This window comes from Rana temporaria, chromosome 9 (genome assembly GCF_905171775.1).
Source record: "Rana temporaria chromosome 9, aRanTem1.1, whole genome shotgun sequence".
NCBI lineage: Eukaryota > Metazoa > Chordata > Amphibia > Anura > Ranidae > Rana > Rana temporaria.
Genome location: NC_053497.1, coordinates 39,762,000 through 39,783,034, shown reverse-complemented (window position 1 = coordinate 39,783,034; position 21,035 = coordinate 39,762,000). Strand labels below are relative to the sequence as shown.

Here is a 21,035-nt window from a genome sequence, read left to right as displayed (position 1 = left end):
ATAATACTGGAAGAAATAGGGTGGATTTACTACCGGAAAACAGACTGTGCATTTTTACCAGAACTTAGTAAATGTGGTGACGCTTCACTTTACACATGATTAAATAATGGAAATCAGCAGAACTTTACCACATTTACTGAGCTCTGGGGAAAATGAGTTCAACTGCACCTGTAACGGGATCTATTTGTTTTAGTAAATCTATCCCAATGTTATTTGCCCAGTGTGGTTGGATCATTGGAGGCAGTAAGGGGATCATCGCTGTCCAGTGCTTAACCATCACGTTCATCAGAAAAATAAGGATCAGTGCCCATCAATGCAGCCTAATCAGTGCCCATCTGCAGCGCCACCATTGGCATCAATGCAGCCTCACCATTTTCATGAATGCAGCCTTACCATTGCCATCAATGTAGCCTCATTATTGCAATCAATGCAGCCTCACCATTGCAATCAATGCAGCCTTACAATTGCAATCAATGCAGCCTTACCATTGCAATCAATGCAGCCTTACCATTGCAATCAATGTAGCCTCACTATTGCCATGAATGCAGCCTCACCGTTGCAATGAATGCAGCCTCACCGTAGCCATCAGTGCAACCTGATGGATGCCCATCTCCAGCCTCAGAGGGGAAAGTGAGGGGGCAGAACGAACACCAACAGATTACATAAATTAGAATCTCCGGTTTTCCCCAGGGCCCCTTTAATACAAAGTCATGTCTCCTATGATAGACAGAACAGTCACCCAACGCCAGCCCAGAAGACGGGACTTCCTATTACAGACGCCGCTGAGTAAACAGGAGATTCTCCTGTATGTAATCTGACGGCACTCGCCCGCCCCCTCCAAGGCAGCGCCAATAAATACGGTATATATCTTTTGTGGCCACAAAATATATATATATATGCAAATCACCAGGGGGGCCGTATTAAACCAGAACGCGGGCTGCCATTGGCCCGCGGGCCGGACTTTGGACATGCCTGACCTAGTGGAACCAACAAAATAACAGGAAGGACATGCAAACTCTAAGCAGATATAACACCTGGAGAAAATTAAAGCCATGGTCCCAGTACTGCAAAGCTAACTGCTAACTACTTGGCCTTGCAGGTCTTACTCAAAATGAATATCCCTTCCATGTGCTCCTTACTGTTAAGGCCAGTCCTAGGTTGGGGCAGTTGCTGATTGTTTGTACCGTGTGTTATTTGATGAAGGGGTGGAGTGGAGTGTCTTGTCGCAGCCTCTGCAGCTTACACATGTATTTGCAAATGCATGCAAACGAAACCCCTGTTTTTAAGGTGAACTGTTAGACAGGACAATTTAGTCATGATAAAAATTGCAGATCGCCGCCATTACTAAGCCCAGCATCAGTGAGAATAAATATGGCCTCAGGGGTTGGTGGTCAGTAGGAGGAGTAGTGCCCCATTATTGGTATTAGTAGGAGGAATAGTATCCCATCGTTAGTATCAGTGAAAAACATAGTGCCCCATTGTTTGTGTCAGTGGGAGGAATAGTGCCCCAAGGGCCGGATAAAGGCTAGCAAAGGGCCACATCTGGCCCTCGGGCCGCAGTTTGGAGACCCCTGATCTAAACCATTCCATTGTAGCTCTGGCTGTATGTTTAGGATCGCTGCCATGCTGGAAGGTGAACTTCCACCCCAGTCTCAAGTCTTTTGCAGTCTTCAACAGGTTTTATTCTAAGATTGCCCTGTATTTGGCTCCATCCATCTTCCCATCAACTCTGACCAGCTTCCCTGCCCCTGCTTAAGAGAAACATCCCCACAACATGATGCTGCCACCACCATGTTTCACGGTCGGGATGATGTGTTCAGGGTGATGTGCAGTGTTTGTTTTCCGTCACACATAGCGCTTTGCTTTTAGGCCAAAAAGTTTAATATCGGTCTCATCTGACCAGAGCACCTTCTTCCACATGTTTGCTGTGTCCCCCACATGGCTTCTCGTAAACTGTAAACAGGACTTCTTATGACTTTCTTCTTGCCACTCTTCTATAAAGACCAGATTTGTGGAGTGCATAATAATTGTCCTGTGTACAGATTCTCCCACCTGAGCTGTGGCTCTCTGCAGCTCCTCCAGAGTTACCATGGGTCTTTTGGCTGCTTCTCTGATTAATGCCCTCCTTGCCCCGCCTGTCAGTTTAGGGGGACGGCCATGTCTTGGTAGTTTTACAGTTGTGCCATACTCTTTCTATTTTCGGATGATGGATTAAACAGTGCTCTGTGAGATGTTCAAAGCTTGGGATATTTTTTATAACCTAACCCTGCTTTATACTTCTCCACAACGTTATCCCTGACCTGTCTGGTGTGTGCTCCTTGGCCTTCATGATGCGGTTTGCTCACTAAAGTTCTCTAACAAACCTCTAAGGGCTTCACAGAACAGCTGTATTTATACTGAGATTAAATTACACACAGGTAGACTATTTACTAATTAGGTGACTTCTGAAGACAACTGTTTCCACTAGATTTTAGTTAGTGGTATCAGAGTGTGGAAAATTTCAAGGTGCATGAATAATTTCTCAAGGCACTGTATGCCCTGTATGTTAAGTTGGTTAAAATATAAATAAAGCTCTGTGAAATAAATAAAAGCACTTTCTTTACTGATTATGGGCATTAACACCAATACATTTGCCAGGTTTTTTTTAAATAAATACCAATTATAACGTAAGCTGATGAAAAATACGCATTTATTTGATGTTTTAAGCTTTTCTAAGTGTACAGAAATATATATTTCATTTAATATACAAAAACATAGGTATATACAGTACATTATTACAAAACTGCTTGTAAAAAAGTAACAAAATGTTCTACTTTTGAATAATTTTATCTGTAACGTATGTCACTTTGTCCCAAAAAGAGGTTTCTCTGCACGCATATATTTTCATTAACATGGTAACAATCAAATTGCACTCATGCCATTAATTATATTGTGAATTAGTCACTCAATAGTCATCATTCAGTTTTGGAAGGACTCTGGTGGGCTGACCTCTATTGGCTTTTATATTTTTGTGCACCATTGATGAGACCCCTGTACTTGATTGCCTATATTCCTTTAAGATTTTTTTCAAGCCATTGTTTTTTTGGAGAAGAATATAGCAGGAATCAACACTTTGCTAAAATGTTCATGAGAACCATAAGTAGCCAGTGAGTGATTCAGCCCAACAGAGCCCACCAATACCTTAAATATCAGGCATTTTGACAGCTGAAAAGAATAATATTAAAATTCAGCCAACTGACTAGTGATCTACAACATTACGGGACCAATAAATAATCTGCAACGTGTAAACCATGAAAATATTGAGAATTGAGGAGTTCTTTACTATCACCAAAAGATTTCAAATACCACTTTTCTAGTGAAGATTAGTAAACTGAAGTTAAAATCTAATTGATCCTACACTTGTCCCCTTCTCCAGTGTTACACAAGGCATGTTTCTAATGCCTCGTACACACGATCGGAATTTCCGATGAAAAAAGTCAGACAGACTTTTTCCATCGGAAATTCCGACCGTGTGTATGCCCATCTGAGTTTTTCCATTGGATATTCCGAGGAATTCCATCAGAGTTTACATAGAGTTACATGTTCTATTTTACTCTGATGGAATTCCGTCGGAATTCCGAAGTGAGTTTGGCCGGGCAAAAGCCTGATCGTGTGTACAGAGAATAAGACACTTAGCTCTGGTACTTTATGTTCGGGTGCCAAACATAAAACGTAATTGGCGATGGTACTAAGGCAAAGTAAAATGTTAAGTTTCCCAAATGGATTCTTATTAACAGAGAATAAACAAATACACCTACATTGCAGATATAAACAACCAGGAGATTTGCCAATAGCTTCTCAAAGGGATGTCAGATGATGGTTGCCCTTTAAACCCACTGGTGCCCATTCAAACTCAAATATCAGTTCTGGTGGACTTGTCATTAATAGTAAGTGGCATTCTGAAAGGGAGGATAGTAAAGTGTAAAGTCCATTATGTCAGACATAGTGCTATTCCCTATACAGCACCAAGAGGACTTTACCTCTCCCATTCAATGATGGATACTGCAGGAGTACACATAGAATTTATAGTCATACGTCCAAACTGTTTTACATTTCTGGACAACAAAAGAGATGGTGCTATTGAACAAGTTATAGGTTTGTATTAAAGTAGACATACTGGGGTACATCTGATTGGGGCATGTTTAGTGACTAGGAAGTTTAGTTGAATCTTTTTCTTCCAGGTTTAATAAATCAAACTTTTTTAAAAAGCTAAGTGAATACACTTGTAAGTCTACTCACTACAATGAGTTTCTGGAACTTTAGGTTCCTCCGTATTTGAAGGCCTACAGGTAGCCCATAACTGTTGTAAACTTTATAATCCTGACTGAGGACCAAGGAATCAAATAAAAAAGGGAACACCGAAAACCAAACAGATTATAGGTATATGGCAGTGTCATTTAGCTGGTTTTGCCTGTGTAACTCAAATACAAAAACGTGGAAACAGAACACAAACATTTAAAAGAAAAAAAAAAATTCTTCCCAAACCAAGGCAACATAGATGGAGAAAGGTAATCTACGCCTTCTTGTGCAAGGTGGCATAGGCGAGAATTAGGATACATGAAGACTGGCCATCCCAATCTAGGGTAACACCAGGGGTGTTATGAGAAATGGTGATTTTTCCCTCCCATTGTAACGTGACATGTAGACGGAGAAAGATGCGTTAAATCTGTTCCACCAACAGTAGAAGCAATATAAAAATAGATCCATTTTCTTAACTGTCATTCCCTGACTGCATTCGTTTATTGCCATGGTAGAAAGAGAACAAATAGTGCAATTTCATTCTCAGTGTAGATTGTGATCATAATACTGATTATTATTGTGCTCACAGATGTCATTTAGGAAAGTGACACACTTTAAACCCTTTAACTCTGTGTAAGTTCTACTATGTCTCTAAGATCCTTTATATTCTACAGAGATTATGTGGCTAAGGGTATATACATGATCAATGTTGACATAAGAACAGAGATCGGTCTAGGTGTTTTCTGACAGCCACACATGTACTTGTCCCAATAATTAAACCCCCCCCCCCTCCAACTGCCGTATTTATCAAGCACACACAGTGAAAGGACTTTTGTTTTTATAAGGAAACTGGGATTTCAATATTGATTGTACAGCCTTGTAGCCTTGAATAACTGACGGTGGAAAGCTTCTATAAGTAGACTTGTATAACTGGGCAAACACTTTTTTGAAATATTGGCCTTTCAACCAATTCACAAACTAAACTACTTCCTTCAAAACAAATGAATGGAAACTGAACACCACAAAACTAATGGTACAACAATGAAGTGCCTTAAAAAAATCACTACCAACTTTGAATTGGTAAACCCATTTGGATCACCAAATCAGAAGCTCCATTAGGAGGATATTCAGTTCATTTTTGTGTGCTGGAAATTGTAATGCTCTGTACCTGTTTTGTTTCAGTTCTGGAATTATGAAACACTAACTTAATGGAATGCTTGAGTCTCTTAATTGTTTCAGCTTTATACATATTCCCTTACATGGTTCTTCGTACCACATTATAAAGAGTTGCCATGAGAGCACCATCATAGACGTCACACTTGGACTTTGGTCGCATGTCTCTGTCCGTAGAAACCATTAAGGTATTATATTTCCTTTTTTCGACAATAGTGGTTATATAAAGACACTATAGTTGGAAGACCAGTGTGACATTTTGCTACGTAATGCTTCTGTGGATTGAGGATGGCTGGTTAAAAAGTAAGTACTCTATGACAAGGCTAAATCTCCATGAAAATGATGTTAGAAACATAGCGTCAATATTCTGAGTCTTGTAAAAATAGACTTTGTCAGGTTTCAGTGTATTATCTGAATCCGTGACCAGCCAATAACTCTTCCAATGTCCCTTCTTCCACAGTTGAACTGTAGCGTGGATGATCCATTGTTGTAACCAAACGTGTGGCTTCATGTCCTGGGCACATAACATAACGGTTGGTATTCTCAGGCTGGTGAATCTCTGCAGTGACTGCGCTAGGCTTTGAGAAAATGTCATCCCCGAAATCCTTTGCATCCAGACCACCCACAGCTCCAAGTTCCCCATCTTCAGTGATGGAAGACGAATAAGGCTTCTCCATGTTGACATAGAGAATCTCTTCAGGATCTTTGGCTGGGGGCAAATTCTTGAGGATTTTCTCCAATTCCCTGTAAAGGGTCTCAAATAAGGGGCGGTCTTTAGAATTCAGCTGCCAACAACTGGACATTAATTCATACCTTGAGGAAATAACAAAAAATAGTTCTTGCATTAGATGCAATTTGACTAGTCGTTCCATATAATGTACATAGCAGTGGTAAGTGAATAACAGAAATGAAAAGCATTGATGCAACATTTTGTTTGGTCCCTTACATTGGACATTACACCCTAAGCTAAAGTTTGCTGGATGTTAGAGTGTTAAACAACCCAGTTTCTTGTAATTTTTGCAGACACTTAGCCGGATTCAGGTAGAGCGGCGCTTCTTTGTTCCGGCGTAGCGTATCTCATATACGATATGCCGCCGTAAGTAAGAGAGGCAAGTGCTGTATTCACAAAGCCCTTGCGTCCTAAGTTACGGCGGCGTAGCGTAAATGTGCCGGCCTAAGCGCGCCTAATTCAAATTGTGAAGGGGTGGGCGTGTTTTATGCTAATGATCGTGACCCGACGTGATTGACGTTTTTTACGAACGGCGCATGCGCCGTCCGTGGACATATCCCAGTGCGCATGCTCCAAATTACGCCGCAAAGACTTTTTGGTTTCAACGTGAACGTAAATGACGCCCAGCCCCATTCACGGACGACTTACGCAAACAACGTAAACATTTCAAAATTCGACGCGGGAACGATGTCCATACTTAACATTGGCTAGGCCAGCTTTTTGTTGGACTAACTTTACGCCTGAAAACGCCTTACGTAAACAGCGTATCTTTACTGCGACGGGCAAGCATACGTTCGTGAATAGGCGTATCTCGCTGATTTACGCGTTCTAGGCGTAAATCAGCGTACACGCCCCTAGCGACCGGCCTATAGATAGCTAAGATACGACAGCACCCGCCGTCGTATCTTAGCTAGATTTAAGTGTATCTCAATTTGAGAATACACTTAAATTTAGGACGGCACAGATTCAGAGTTATGACGGCGTATCTACTGATACGCTGGCGTAAACCTCTCTGAATCTGGATAACTATTTCTGAGATACTTTTGCTTGAGTTTTTGGGTCTGCATACCTAATATGGACTTCATAAGGGCTTTCTCTGTTGGAGTGGTATTTTATACTCTGAAAAATACTATAGGAAGAGTGAAAATATTCTGAATGGATAATTCCATCCACAAATAAGAGGTGGGGGAGAACAATGTCAGCAGCTATGATGGAAGATCTCACCATTGTTGTATCCAAGGCCTATCAGAAGCCAGAAAAAAGGTCAAAACCTTTTAAGTTTATTTAAATCTCTGTCCACCTTTTGGACTGCCCAACACAAGGCATGAATACAAGTGGAAGGATATTTTTCTAACAGGTAAGAGAGCTGCCGCTCCAGGTGAGCTCACTAGGGTAATTGATGTCCACTCAGAAGCAGATGGGTGCTGGCAATGCACAGGATGTGCAAAAGCAATAAGGATATGGACAGCCGCACTCCAGTAACTTGAAAAAAGACGTGCCCTTTATTGGGTACAGGAAAAAATGCACTACAGATATCAGCACACAGTGGGATAAACAGCTGACGCGTTTCGCATTGAGTGTCAATGCTTAATCATAGCTATCAAAGTTCACACTGGGCTGCAGGAGTGAAGCCATGCGAGTTCAGCCGAACTCGCACGATTTCACCTCAAATTTTGTCCGTGATTACAGGGACATCTGTGGATTTTTCTGCAGAGATGTCAATCGTGGGCCGAAATCAAAAAAAGTAGTACCGAAACTACTTTTTGAAATCGGTGCAGCGCCGCAGATGCGGCGTCGCACCGATTAGGACTGTGCAATTTCCGGCAACTGCCGCCGTTTTGACATGCGATTTGACATGTCAAATCGCATGTCAAAACGCACCAGTGTGAACCAGGGCTAAACCTCACCCTGATGTCAACAAAACAGGTGTCGCCATTGGAGGATTTACCTCTACTGTTTTACCCCTAGTTTACATAATCTGGTTAAAATGGTAAACTTTTGAATTTTTCTCGGTTTTCTGTCCCAGAACCTCCAAATTATAATCCCCTCAATGTGGGTGCAGACATAAATTATAACCTGGCAGTGGTTCTATTTTAATGTGCTTAGAAACCCAGTAAGGATAATTCTTGAACTAGGCGAGGACTAAAGTCTGTCTGAGGTTCCAGCAGGTGCACCCACAAGTTTGTTTCCAAAGTACAATTAGTCTACCATGTTCAGACCTCTGCCAACCACAGCTTTAAAGATGCTGTGGCTTTGGGTGATTCACTATGGATAACATTGAGAAAATGATGACAGCAAGCTTTAATGTGGATAAAACCACTGCATCAATGTATGCAATTACTACTGGTAAACATGTGGCCTGGACTTCCAAAAAATTATGCAGGCAAACTCTTGTCAGCTTCTTCCCAGCATAAGAACAGGATGTGGTCTAATGACTTTCAGACCAGGAATGGAAAATGTCATCAGCTGGCTCTGACCCACTGCAGATGGCACTTGTAGATCTGACCCATCTGATATCAATTATGGCACAGCTATCAGTATGTAGAATCATACATAACAATCTCATACTATGAAATATTGTGAGCATTCCTAAACTCGAACATTTATCAAATTTCCAACATAGGTGTCTAGGTGAGTGAGCTGTCACCTTCATCTAAGACAAAACTATATGAAAATGTATTAAAAGTCATGCTTACTGTAACCATCAATGCCACAGAGATTATTCTCATGGAACATGTATCCAAAAGATACAGAGATTGGAATACCTTTGGGAATAGTTCATATACTATATATATATATATATATTTATATATAATTGTATGCTGTAGTAAATATACACAAATGCCACAATGGATAAAGTGACAAGTGCTTTTGCGCTAAAATGGATCCTAAATGAGTGAATCCACCAAAAATATATAGTGCAGCAAAACCTAATTATGTTTACATGACATAAAACAGGAATATAAATAAATGGTGATTCTGCGCAACATATCACACTAATGGAATAGTGATATCACATAAGCAAGATAAATGTAAGAGCTGACAAATAATCAGCATATAGTATTAAATGCAAAGAGAATAGTGAGTCCAAATATAAATATATATATACTCAAATAGTGAATAGTGAGTCCAAAATATATAATACTCATAAGGCAAATGTGCAAAAATATATAAAGAATATTGTGCAAAAAAACCGGAATGGAAGTTCAATCCCAATAGTAAACACAAATCAGCTGTCAGGGCAGATATTCTGAATGCACTGGATGAAGGTGAGCACCAGCTCTATGGTGTGAGTGCACGGCCGTGCGATAGAAGATAAACCAGATCCCTGGCTGAGCTCCCGGGACTCTTACCTCTCAGCCCTCCTAAATGGGCATTGATGTACAGGTCACTCGCAGCCTTCTATGGGTGGTCCCTGATGTTTCCTCTCTTGATCTGGTGGATCCTTCCTTAATTGGGACAGATGCTCCTCAAAACCAGATGGATGATGTGGGTTATAAGAGAGAGAGAGAGGGGACTCCCATAGTGAGGTAACGTTTGGTGCAGGTAAAATATGTTTATTGAGGAAAAACCTGCACTTACATTAAAAGAAAAATAAAAGTGCAACGAGGAAACAAACAAGCGGCGTTTGAATCGCCAGCTTACGTCACTCCGGGTGTACGTCCTCCAATTCCTACGCGTTACGACACCACGTGTCTTCGTCACCCCAGACGAAGACACGTGGTGTCGTAACGCGTAGGAATTGGAGGACGTACACCCGGAGTGACGTAAGCTGGCGATTCAAACGCCGCTTGTTTGTTTCCTCGTTGCACTTTTATTTTTCTTTTAATGTAAGTGCAGGTTTTTCCTCAATAAACATATTTTACCTGCACCAAACGTTACCTCACTATGGGAGTCCCCTCTCTCTCTCTCTTATAACCCACATCATCCATCTGGTTTTGAGGAGCATCTGTCCCAATTAAGGAAGGATCCATCAGATCAAGAGAGGAAACATCAGGGACCACCCATAGAAGGCTGCGAGTGACCTGTACATCAATGCCCATTTAGGAGGGCTGAGAGGTAAGAGTCCCGGGAGCTCAGCCAGGGATCTGGTTTATCTTCTATCGCACGGCCGTGCACTCACACCATAGAGCTGGTGCTCACCTTCATCCAGTGCATTCAGAATATCTGCCCTGACAGCTGATTTGTGTTTACTATTGGGATTGAACTTCCATTCCGGTTTTTTTTGCACAATATTCTTTATATATTTTTGCACATTCGCCTTATGAGTATTATATATTTTGGACTCACTATTCACTATTTGAGTATATATATATTTATATTTGGACTCACTATTCTCTTTGCATTTAATACTATATGCTGATTATTTGTCAGCTCTTACATTTATCTTGCTTATGTGATATCACTATTCCATTAGTGTGATATGTTGCGCAGAATCACCATTTATTTATACAAATGCCACAATGGCTGTACCAAAAATCTACACCGATTGAACCCATATGATAGAGTGGTTAATGTGCCAATGTACTGCAACATTAGTTATTCTTAGCATCCAATTTATGCTTATATTATACTAAAGTTACTTATAAAGATTCTGGCAATGGGCGCATGTAAACGCTGGAACCCCATGACCCAGGACTAAACACCCAGTGTGCATGGGGGCTATAATAAAAAAAAATTGTATGTAACCCTCTTTTAAGATTTTCTAGAGTGTATTTACTAACTATATATAAACAATGCATGATTACCTGTCCTTGCTGTTCTTGCATACAAAGATACAACTTCATAGCAATCTATGCTGCTATCATGGGCTTCGTCAACATTGGGAGCCATCCAAACAAACGTAGTACCCCTTATGCCCACTGGGTGTCAGCAACAAGCCATTCTACTGAGCTTTAACTTTTTTTTATATATACAGTATTAACAGTAAAACCTTGGTTTGAGAGTAACTTGGTTTGAGAGCTTTTTGCAAGACAAGCAAATGTTTTAATACATTTTGCCTTGATATACAAGCGATGTCTTGATATAAGAGTAGCGTCATGTCACAACTGAATATAAAAAAGGAGAGGAGCCTCTAAGTGTAGCAATATGGTTACATTTAATGAAGGCACAACATTTAGCAACATATTGCTACACTTAGGAGGTGCCTCTCTTCTCTTTTATACCCTGTAAAAAAAATGCTTTGATATACAAGTGCTTTGGATTACAAGCATGTTTCTGGAACGAATTATGCTTGCAAATCAAGGTTTTACTGTATAAGTATTCCTTCTCAAAGGACCCCTATGCTAAAAATATGCTGCTATTACTGATTTTTTTTCTTTCTTAAATGCTAATTGCTTGGCTGCTTTGCCCATATGCAACTCAACAGCTTTAATTCATTGCTGGCTTTGGCAAATGCATGCTTGTTCCATGTGACTTAAAGTGTATCTAACCCCCCCAAAAAATGTATTATGTTGCAGCTTACCAATCTTTAAATGTGGTGACTGCATTTGTTTTCTTTGTTAGGCTTTTTTTCTTATATTTTCACCTGGCGATCTGTCAATTAAGTTTAGTTTTCCAACTTCCTTTAGGCCCGCATCACATCAGTACAGTAACATTTTTCTGTTTTGCATTTTTATGTGCGTTTTACGTGTGTTTTTAGGTGCCCTGCAATTAAACTATATTAGAATGTGCAATTTATGAAAAAGAGATGCAGCATACAGGACTTTGATGCGCCTTTGTGAAATAATAAGTATGTCATTTTTTCCCCCCAATTAGAGCTTTCTTTTGGTGGTTTTGGATCACCTCTGAGTTTTTTTAATTTTTGCGCTATAAACAAAAAAAGGGCAACAACTTTGAAAATAAAAACGTTATTATTTTCTGCTATAAAACACACCCAATACAAAAAAAATCGAATTTCTTCATAAATTTAGGCCAATATGTACTATATTCTGCTACATGGGTTTGGTAAAAAAAAATCCCAATACGCGTATATTGGTTTGTGTGAGGCCTCGTACACACGACCAGTTTCCTCGGCAGAATTCAGCTTCCGACCGAGTTTCTGGCTGAATTCTGCCGAGAAACCCGGCCGTGTGTACACTTTCGGCCGAGGAAGCCGACGAGGAGCTCGACGAGGAAATAGAGAACATGTTCTCTATTTCCTCGTTGTTCTATGGGAGAACTCGGCCCGCCGAGCTCCTCGGCGGCTTCAGGGCTGAACTGGCCTAGGAACTCGATGTGTTTGGCACGTCGAGTTCCTCGGCCGTGTGTACGGGGCCTGAAAGTTATAGGGCTGGATTCACAAAGCACTTGCGTCGACGTATCTCCAGATACGCCGTGTAAGTGCAAATATGCGCCGTCGTATCTATGCGCCGGACTCAGAAACTAAGATACGCCTGAAAATAGGCTTCATCCGACCGACGTAACTTGCCTACGTCGGCGTAGAGTGGGCGCATATTTATGCTGGACGTATTTGGAGCTCCCATTGATTTTCTAATCACATATGGAAATGAGGGAGATACGCCGATTCACGAACATACGTCCGTCCGACGCAGTGCGCGTAAAGTCATACGCCCGGCGTAAAGTTATGCCCCATAAAGGAGCAGCATCCATGCAAAGGGCTGCACCAGGGAACACAAGCCGACGTATTTTACGTAGTTTACGTAGGACGTGAATATGACTAGGCGTAGGTTACGTTCACGCCGTAGGCAGTGATCCGACGTATCTTAGGGAGTAGTTCCGACGTATTTCTGAGCATGCGCACTGGGATGCGTCCACGGGACGGCGCATGCGCCGTTCATTTTACGTATCTGTCTGGCGCTCGGCCCATCATTTGCATGGGGTCACGCCTCATTTGCATGGCTCGCGCCCACTTCCACCTACGCCGGCTTACGCCTAGGAAACCCAGCGCAGATTTGGCAGCACTGGCTTTGTGAATTCAGTGCTTGCCTCTCTGCGCTGCGTTGGCATAGCGTAAAGGAGATACGATACGGCGACATAAATGTGCGCCGCTGTCTGTGAATCCGGGCCATAGTGTCTACAAACTATGGTATAAATACCGGAATTTAATTTTTTCAATTTTTTTTACTAGTAATGGTGGCGATCAGCGATTTATAACAGGACTGTGATATTGCGGTGGGCATTCTGACACTTTTTGGGAAACAATGACTTTATTCCATGCTACAAATTTGCACTGTCACTGTACTGAAAACACTGGCTAGGAAGGGGTTAAGCATCAGGGGCGATCAAAGAGGTTAATGTGTGCCTAGCTAGTATTTGTGTTTACTATATGTGCTGCTTTTACTAAGGGAAGTAATGTATTTTATTCCCTGCAGGGAAAAAAAATGCATTACTTCCCCACGGACAGGGCAGGGCTCTGCCTTGTTTACATAGGCAGGGCTCTGTCCTGTATGAATTCCTGATGATTGGCGGGTGCCGGCAGTCATTCATTGGTCGGCACCCGCTGATCGGCATCTGTGTTTAATCACAGCACACCCGGGTCGCCGGTGGCGCACGCCCGCCCCCTAGGTATGTGCCAGATCACATACCTAGTACGTGATCTGGCACAGGTGAGCCGCCTTGCTGCCATATATTTACATTATACGGTCGGCAAGCGGTTAAGCTTTGGCAAAAAAAAACTGGAAGCTAATTGGTTCCTATGCAGAGCTGCACCAGATTCTGCACTCTCCAGTTTTAGGTAATCAACCCCAATGGCTTCACTTTCCTGTACACACTCTTTATTAGATACTTGTTCCTTTCAAGAATAATTCGCCCCTTGCACCAGCCATACATATGGCAATTTATCAGCAATTGTAAAAGCAAAGAGGTTAAATGTAACTGAATGATCCCTATCATTGTACTCCCAGCTTCTTCAATCGTTTACCAATTCTGAGTTGCCAAATTGCCACTTGAAAATTTTGGCTGTCAAAGGTGGTGGATTGATTTCCACAGCAATTCTGAATGTTTGGCTGCTTGATTGGGTAACAATAAAATCCGCAGCATGATCCCTTTTTGGAGAAATGTTGATGGAAATCCTCCAAACCTGCAACAATTTTGGCCAGAGTTTTATTTCAGAATTGGAAGTAGTACAGCAATATATCACTTACAATCCGTCCAGGCAATCCGGAGGTTGCTTCAGCCGGTTCCCTTGTCTTAAGTAGTCATAAATTTCACTGTTCTCCACCCCAGGATAAGGTGTTTGGCCCCTTGTGGCAATCTCCCACATGGTGACACCAAAGGACCACTAAAAAAAAAAGACATTCAGGTCGGTCAGTTTAAACAGGGATACCGATTTACACAAATTTAGAAGGTCCACACTCACTTATATTCTAATACACACGATCGGATTTTCCATCTGAAAAACCTTGGATGGATTTTCCGACGGAATTCTGCTGAAGCTTGGCTTGCATACACACGGTCACACAAAAGTTCTCTGAGCTTTCGTCTGTCAAGAACGCGGTGACGTACAACACTACGACGAGCCGAGAAAATTAAGTTCAATGCTACTGAGCATGCGTCGAATTGTTTCCAAGCATGCGTCAGAATTTTGTGCGTCGGAATTGCTACAGACGATCGGATTTTCCGATAGGAATTTTTTCCGTCTGAAAATTTGAGAACCAGCTCTCAATCTTTTGTTGGTGGAAATTCCCACAGCAAATGTCCGATGGAGCCTACACACGGTCGGAATTTCCGTTCAAAAGCTCACATCGGACTTTTGCAAGCGGAGTTTCCGTTCGTGTGTATGGGGCATAAAACAATGCAGTCAATATATGTAATGATGACATTCGATATATATTTTCAGTATTTTTGTTCCACCTACCTTTGTTTATATACTTTACATGCAAAGCAAGCTGCCCAACAAATGTGACAGTTATAGGGGTTGTGGCAAATTATAAGGCCCCGTACACACGACCGAGTTTCTCGGCAGAATTCAGCCAGGAACTCGATCAGAGCCGTATTCTGCCGAGAAACCCGGTCGTGTGTACACTTTTGGCCGAGGAAGCCGACGAGGATCTCGTCGGGCCAAATAGAGAACATGTTCTCTATTTCCTCGTTGTTGTTCAATGGGAAATTTCGGCTCGCCGAGATCCTCGGCAGCTTCACAAGGAACTCGACGAGCAAAACGATGTGTTTTGCCCGTCGAGTTTCTCGGACGTGTGTACGGGGCCTGAGGCTGACCATAGACAGTTTGAATGTTGGCCGGTTCAGCAGGAACCAGCTGAGATTTTAACCATTAATAGGCAGTAGGGATGAGCTTCGTATTCGAGTCGAACTCATGTTCGACTCGAACATCGTATGTTCGATCGTTTGTCGAAATACGAACAAAACGGGTCGTTCGCACCAAATTTGAGTTACGTTTCACAGACCATAATTCACTGCGGCATCGCTGGCTGATGATTGGCCAAGCATGCACTATGACCCACATGCTTGGCCAATCACAGCTTGCAAAAAACAGAGAGCCATAATTGGCCAAAGCCAGGTTTAGTACACGCCCCACACTATAAAAGTCGGCCTTGTGTAGTGTGTTGCGGTGGTTAAGACTCAGGCCCCGTACACACGGCCGAGGAACTCGACGTGCCAAACACATCGAGTTCCTCGGCGTGTTCAGTGTGGAAGCCGCCGAGGAGCTCGGTGGGCCGAGTTCTCCCATAGAACAACGAGGAAATAGAGAACATGTTCTCTATTTCCTCGCCGAGGTCCTCGTCGGCTTCCTCGGCCGAAAGTGTACACACGGCCGGGTTTCTCGGCAGAATTCAGCCAGAAACTCGGTCGGAAGCTGAATTCTGCCGAGGAAACTGGTCATGTGTACGGGGCCAGAGAGAGACAGCGAGATAGTGTCATTTTTTTGCAGGTAGATAGAGCAGGCAGGCAGGCTAGTCAGTTAATGTTACAGTGTGTAGAGGATATATATACATCCCAGGTGTTGTACATATATTTATACACTGTATAGTTTAGCTAGATCAGTTCTTCCTAATTTACTGGCAGGCAGGTGATTGTGCTAGCTGCAGTATTCTTACGTGGTTTATTGCCTGTGTCCTCTGTAGTTTGCATCTAAAGCTACTTGGTGTGTACTGGCCATGTCCTCTGTAGTTTGCACCTAAAGATTCAGGAGCAGTGATTTTAATGATGCTTAAATTGAAAAAAAAAAAAATTCCTTTAAATATTGTACCTGCTGGGTGTCTATAGTATGCCTGTGAAAACGTCTTTGAGAACCCGGGTCTTGCCTGAGAGAACATGTATCAATGGAAAAAAAGTTTTAAAAACGGTCGTTTTTTCAGGAGTCCTGAAAAAAACGACCGTTTTTAAAACTTTTTTTCCATTGATACATGTTCCCTGGGGCAAGACCCGGGTTCTCAAAGACGTTTTACGACAATAACTTGCGTATTAGGCTTTAAAATGAGCACTTTTGAATTCGAACTTTCGAGACGTCAATAGGGTTCTAAATGTTCGCGCGAACGTTCGGTCCATTCGAAGGTTCTGATGCGAACCGAAGGGAGGGGGGGGTGTTCGGCTCATCCCTATTGATAAACTGTAGTTTATTGGCGTTTTGGCTTTTTTTTTTAAAAGCCCATAAACTGGACATTTTTTATTGTTAATGAGCAATGGAGTTTATGGGCTTTTTTCTGAACGACAGAAATTTGCATTCAAGGTGCCGTTTTTTGGCAAAAAAAAACCCCGCTAAAAAACGCAAAACGCAGAAAAACTTGAATAAACGCTTAAAAGCGCTCAAAAACGCTGCTCGCTAGCGTTTTTTTGCGGTTTTTTATCCATTGAAAAAAAAAGCTGAAAGTCGCTACACTGAAAAACTCTAACAAACGCTATTGCAAAAACGCTAAAAAACGTTGAAAGACTCCCTGCAAAGCTACTGGCGTTTTTTATAGTTATTTTTTTAGCTTCCAGTGTGCATGGAGCCTTAGTATAAGTAGGGTACCTCATTACGACATTTTCATGCTGTTCAAGAAACAATTTTATATTAAGCAGAAATTGAATTACATGTGACTTTTAGAACCCTGTCTTGAAGGGAATTGAGGACCCTTTGTACTGGGTTAAAATAACAAGAAGCAGCTATAAAAATCCTGTGCAATCTGAAGTCATATGATCTCACTGATAAATGCAGCAATTTTGGAAATATTATACATTGCACAAATATATCTGATTGGCTGCAGGAAACATGTTTATCTCTCTTTCCACTAAAGTTGAAGAGTTCCAGACCTCATGACATCATCACATACTTAGGTCAGCCAGCGGTGGGCAGATTTCTTGCTGAGCCTTGGCTGGTGAGACATCTGTCTGTTCTTTTGCACATCTCTGCCCCTCTGAGCCTGGAATTTTTGTTTCAGTATCCGCTGATGGGTGGTATTAGCACTGTACTTGTGGTATATTGTTTGTCCATTTTGCTACGCAATAGTAAATCTATGCAGAGGCAGCTCTCTAATTAGGCAAATTAGGCGGTCGCCAAAGGCCTCACACTTACAGAGGCCTCGCGGCCGCCTAATTTGCCTGCAATTAGTACTAATGTCGGCATCATCGGATCTCTCTATTACCCCTCTGTCTTTCTCACCTCCCCCTCTCTCCCCCCTTTAGCATTGGCTGAATATGTCTGATGGGTGAGGAGGGTGCCCTGGAAGTGGCGCTGATCACCTATGTGCTTGATGCCTACAATTTCTGCAACCATTTTTCTTGCTTGAATTATTTCCTGTATGCAACTTTATGAGGTGTCCACTTGGAAAGGAGGCCTCCTTTCCCAATGGACGCCTCATACAGGAGAAACGCAGCGTCAGGTGGAGCTAAGGATTCAGACGTTACACACCTGCTAGTTTAGGCGTGAGCTGAGGCACTAGCAGTGTTTTCTGTTTGTTTTTTGAAGATCGTGTTTTGTAAACTTTTTTGATGCGTAATACCTGCTCAATAATAAAGAGCAAGCCCCTTTTTACTGCACCATGAAGTTTCTTCTCTTTTTTGCAACACTTCACCTGTGGCTTACTAAATAAACCCCCTCTGTTGAGAGGAGACGGCGCCAGTGTACGCAGGATTCCAGTGATCCATCCTGAAGGTCCCGGGACTACAATCAAAGGCGTTCCCCGACAGAGGAGTGGAGCCAGATGAATTATCCTGTGCTGAGCTGATTTTTATCAGCGTTCCGGTAAGCTGCCACCTTATCTATATAGGAGAAGTGTCTAGTTTCTGAAGATTTGTAGCGACTGTCTGCAACCTAGCTGTCAGAGTGGTGTACCCTTCACGGACTTCATCTTTCTTCTTTTATTGCTTTTTGCTACTTTGTTTGGACTGTCACCTTGTTTCCTTCAGTACCCTATGTAATTAAGCCACCTTTGTATGGACTTGCATAATTACGATCTCTGAGGGTCAGATCCTGCGTTGATAACGTTTTTTATTTCAGGAATCACTTTTTATTATTTGTATTTTATGGTTTAAACACATATAAGATACACCATTTACATACCATTTTTTGTTTGGTTTTAGTCGCTGGGATATGCGACTTTAGGTTGCGCATTAACATTTATTCTTTTCACATTATCACTTAGTTCTCTATTCAAACTATTAACTAATTGCAGCACCTTTTCATTTATTTAATTTCACGCCAGTTTCACATTAGTTTGTGTATTTAATACATATCTTGTGTGTATACGCTGCAACACATAACACACATGCTTTTTGGGTTAGCGTGGTTGAGGCCTCGTACACACGACCAGACATGTCCAATGAAAACAGTCCGCGGACTGTTTTCATTGGACATGTCTGCTGGGTGATTTTGGTCTGATGTGTGTACACACCATCAGACCAAATTCCCCGCGGACAGAATACGCGGTGACGTGGCGGCGACGTGGCGGCGACGATGACGCGGCGACATGCGCGAACCCGGAAGTTCAATGCTTCCACGCATGCGTCGAATCACTTCGACGCATGCACGGGATTTCGGGCCAGCGGACATGTCCGATGAGTCGTACTGACCATCGGACATGTCCGACGGACAGGCTTCCAGTAGGCCCTACACACGGTCGGACATGTCCGCGGAAACTGGTCCGACGGACCAGTTTCAGCGGACATGTTCGGTTGTGTGTACAAGGCCTTACACTCTTTACAGGAAAGAAGAGAGGGCTCGATCTGCTCCTCCTGGTTCTGCCCCTACCCCTCTGTGTCTGTCTCTGTGAGGGCAGAACATTTGAAGCCCAGCAGCTAGAAAATACAGTACATGGTGGATCAAAGGTGACGATGTCTGAGCCTCTATCCTCGGGTGAGTGAGCTCAAGATTCCACTGTCTTTGACTTAAGTTTTAATCTTCCCTGCCTTCTCTCTCTTACTTAAGTGAGTACACTAAAGCAGGCCATACATGGTCGAATTTCGAACAAATTTTCTTTTCAAAATCAGAAAGTTCGTTTTTTTTGTGATGCTATGATGCCACCATTGATTTTCTAAATTTGGCCGACAAAATATTCATGTTGCCGGGAATATTCGTTTCTCTCCGGGAATATTTGTTTCTCTCTGGGAATATTCTTTTTTCTCTGGGAATATTCGTTTCTCTCCGGGAATATTCGTTTCTCTCTGGGAATATTTGTTTCTCTCCGGGAATATTCTTTTCTTGCACATGCGCGGGTTTTTTTTCTATTACATTTCTCGCACGATTCTCCCATCATTGATCAGAAAATCGTTTGTTTTTCAAAAAAATTATCAACATGTCGGATTTCTCAAATTTTTTTGCCGCACAAAAATCGGCTGCAGCCTACTAAAGGTGCGAAATTCGTACGAAAATTGTTTGATACGATTTTCGAAAGAAAATGATTTCGAAAATTTGAACCGTGTATGGCCGCCTTAAGGCAAGAGGGACTCAGATGTAAGGGGGGCTTTGGTGAGCATCACAGTTCCTCTCTACAACAGAGACCAGAATGTTCCCCCTTGCTGTGTATCGCTAAAGTGTTTGGGTTTGGCTTGAAGAAAAGGTGGCAACCCTAATCCCAAACTATACCGTAGTTAGAACCAGAACCATAGGCTGCCCAATATTTTCACTCACATGGTCCCTGCAAAGACCTAGGCTCCTGCCCTATCAGAATGCCATACTCACCACATCACTCTTGGTGGTGTAGACACGGTCTGCTAGACTTTCTATGGCAATCCATTTGACTGGCATTTTGGCAATCCGGCCTTGGCGATAATAATCTCCATTGTAGATTTTCTTAGACAGGCCGAAGTCTGCCACACAAACATTCATGTTCTCATTCAACCTGGGTGGAGGCAATAAGACTAATGAGACGTGACGCTGAAGACATGTAAGAAGTTTGGGATTAGTAATAAAGTACTAAAGTAATAAAGTGTCATTTATATGGTTTAATCAGTTAACAGAACGATGGAGCCGATTATTTTCCTAGTAACAAGAAATACTAATACAGTAAAACCTTGGTTTGCGAGCATAATTCCTTCCAGAAACATGCTTGTAATCCAAAGCACTTGTATATCAAAGCATTTTTTTTACAGAGTATAAAAGAGCAGAGAGGCGCCTCTAATTGTAGCAATAAGTTGCTAAATGTTGTACCTTCATTAAATGTAACCATATTGCTACACTTAGAGGCTCCTCCCTTCTATTTTATACTCAGTTGTGACATGACGCTCCTCTTATATCAAGACATCACTTGTATATCAAAGCAACATTTATTTAAACATTTTGCTTGCCTTGCAAAACGCTCTAAAACCAAGTTACTCTCAAACCAAGGTTTTACTGTACAGCAAGTTACTTTGTCATTCTATTTTAGCCTGCAAAATGGCTGACTCCACTGTGAATGGGCAAATTGTATTTTTAGCAGTAACTCTTAATGGGTGATGGATGAGAAGGGAAAATAATGAATGAGAAGCTGTGAAGACACAA

The 21,035-nt window shown here is 42.1% G+C and overlaps 1 protein-coding gene across 2 annotated transcripts in view; it reads right to left on the bottom strand.

Annotated features, from left to right (window-relative positions):
• Nucleotides 1-4,945: 4,945 nt before the first annotated feature.
• The window catches only part of AXL (AXL receptor tyrosine kinase), a 130,485-nt gene continuing 114,395 nt past the window's right edge, over nucleotides 4,946-21,035 (bottom strand). For both annotated transcript variants that reach the window (XM_040323246.1, XM_040323245.1), the window contains 3 exons: nucleotides 20,238-20,397; nucleotides 14,266-14,402; nucleotides 4,946-6,264 (listed from right to left, as the gene is read on the bottom strand). In XM_040323246.1, coding sequence (XP_040179180.1) covers nucleotides 5,859-6,264; nucleotides 14,266-14,402; nucleotides 20,238-20,397 — 703 coding nt within the window. In that variant the 3' untranslated portion in view covers nucleotides 4,946-5,858. The remainder of the gene's footprint in view (nucleotides 6,265-14,265; nucleotides 14,403-20,237; nucleotides 20,398-21,035) is intronic.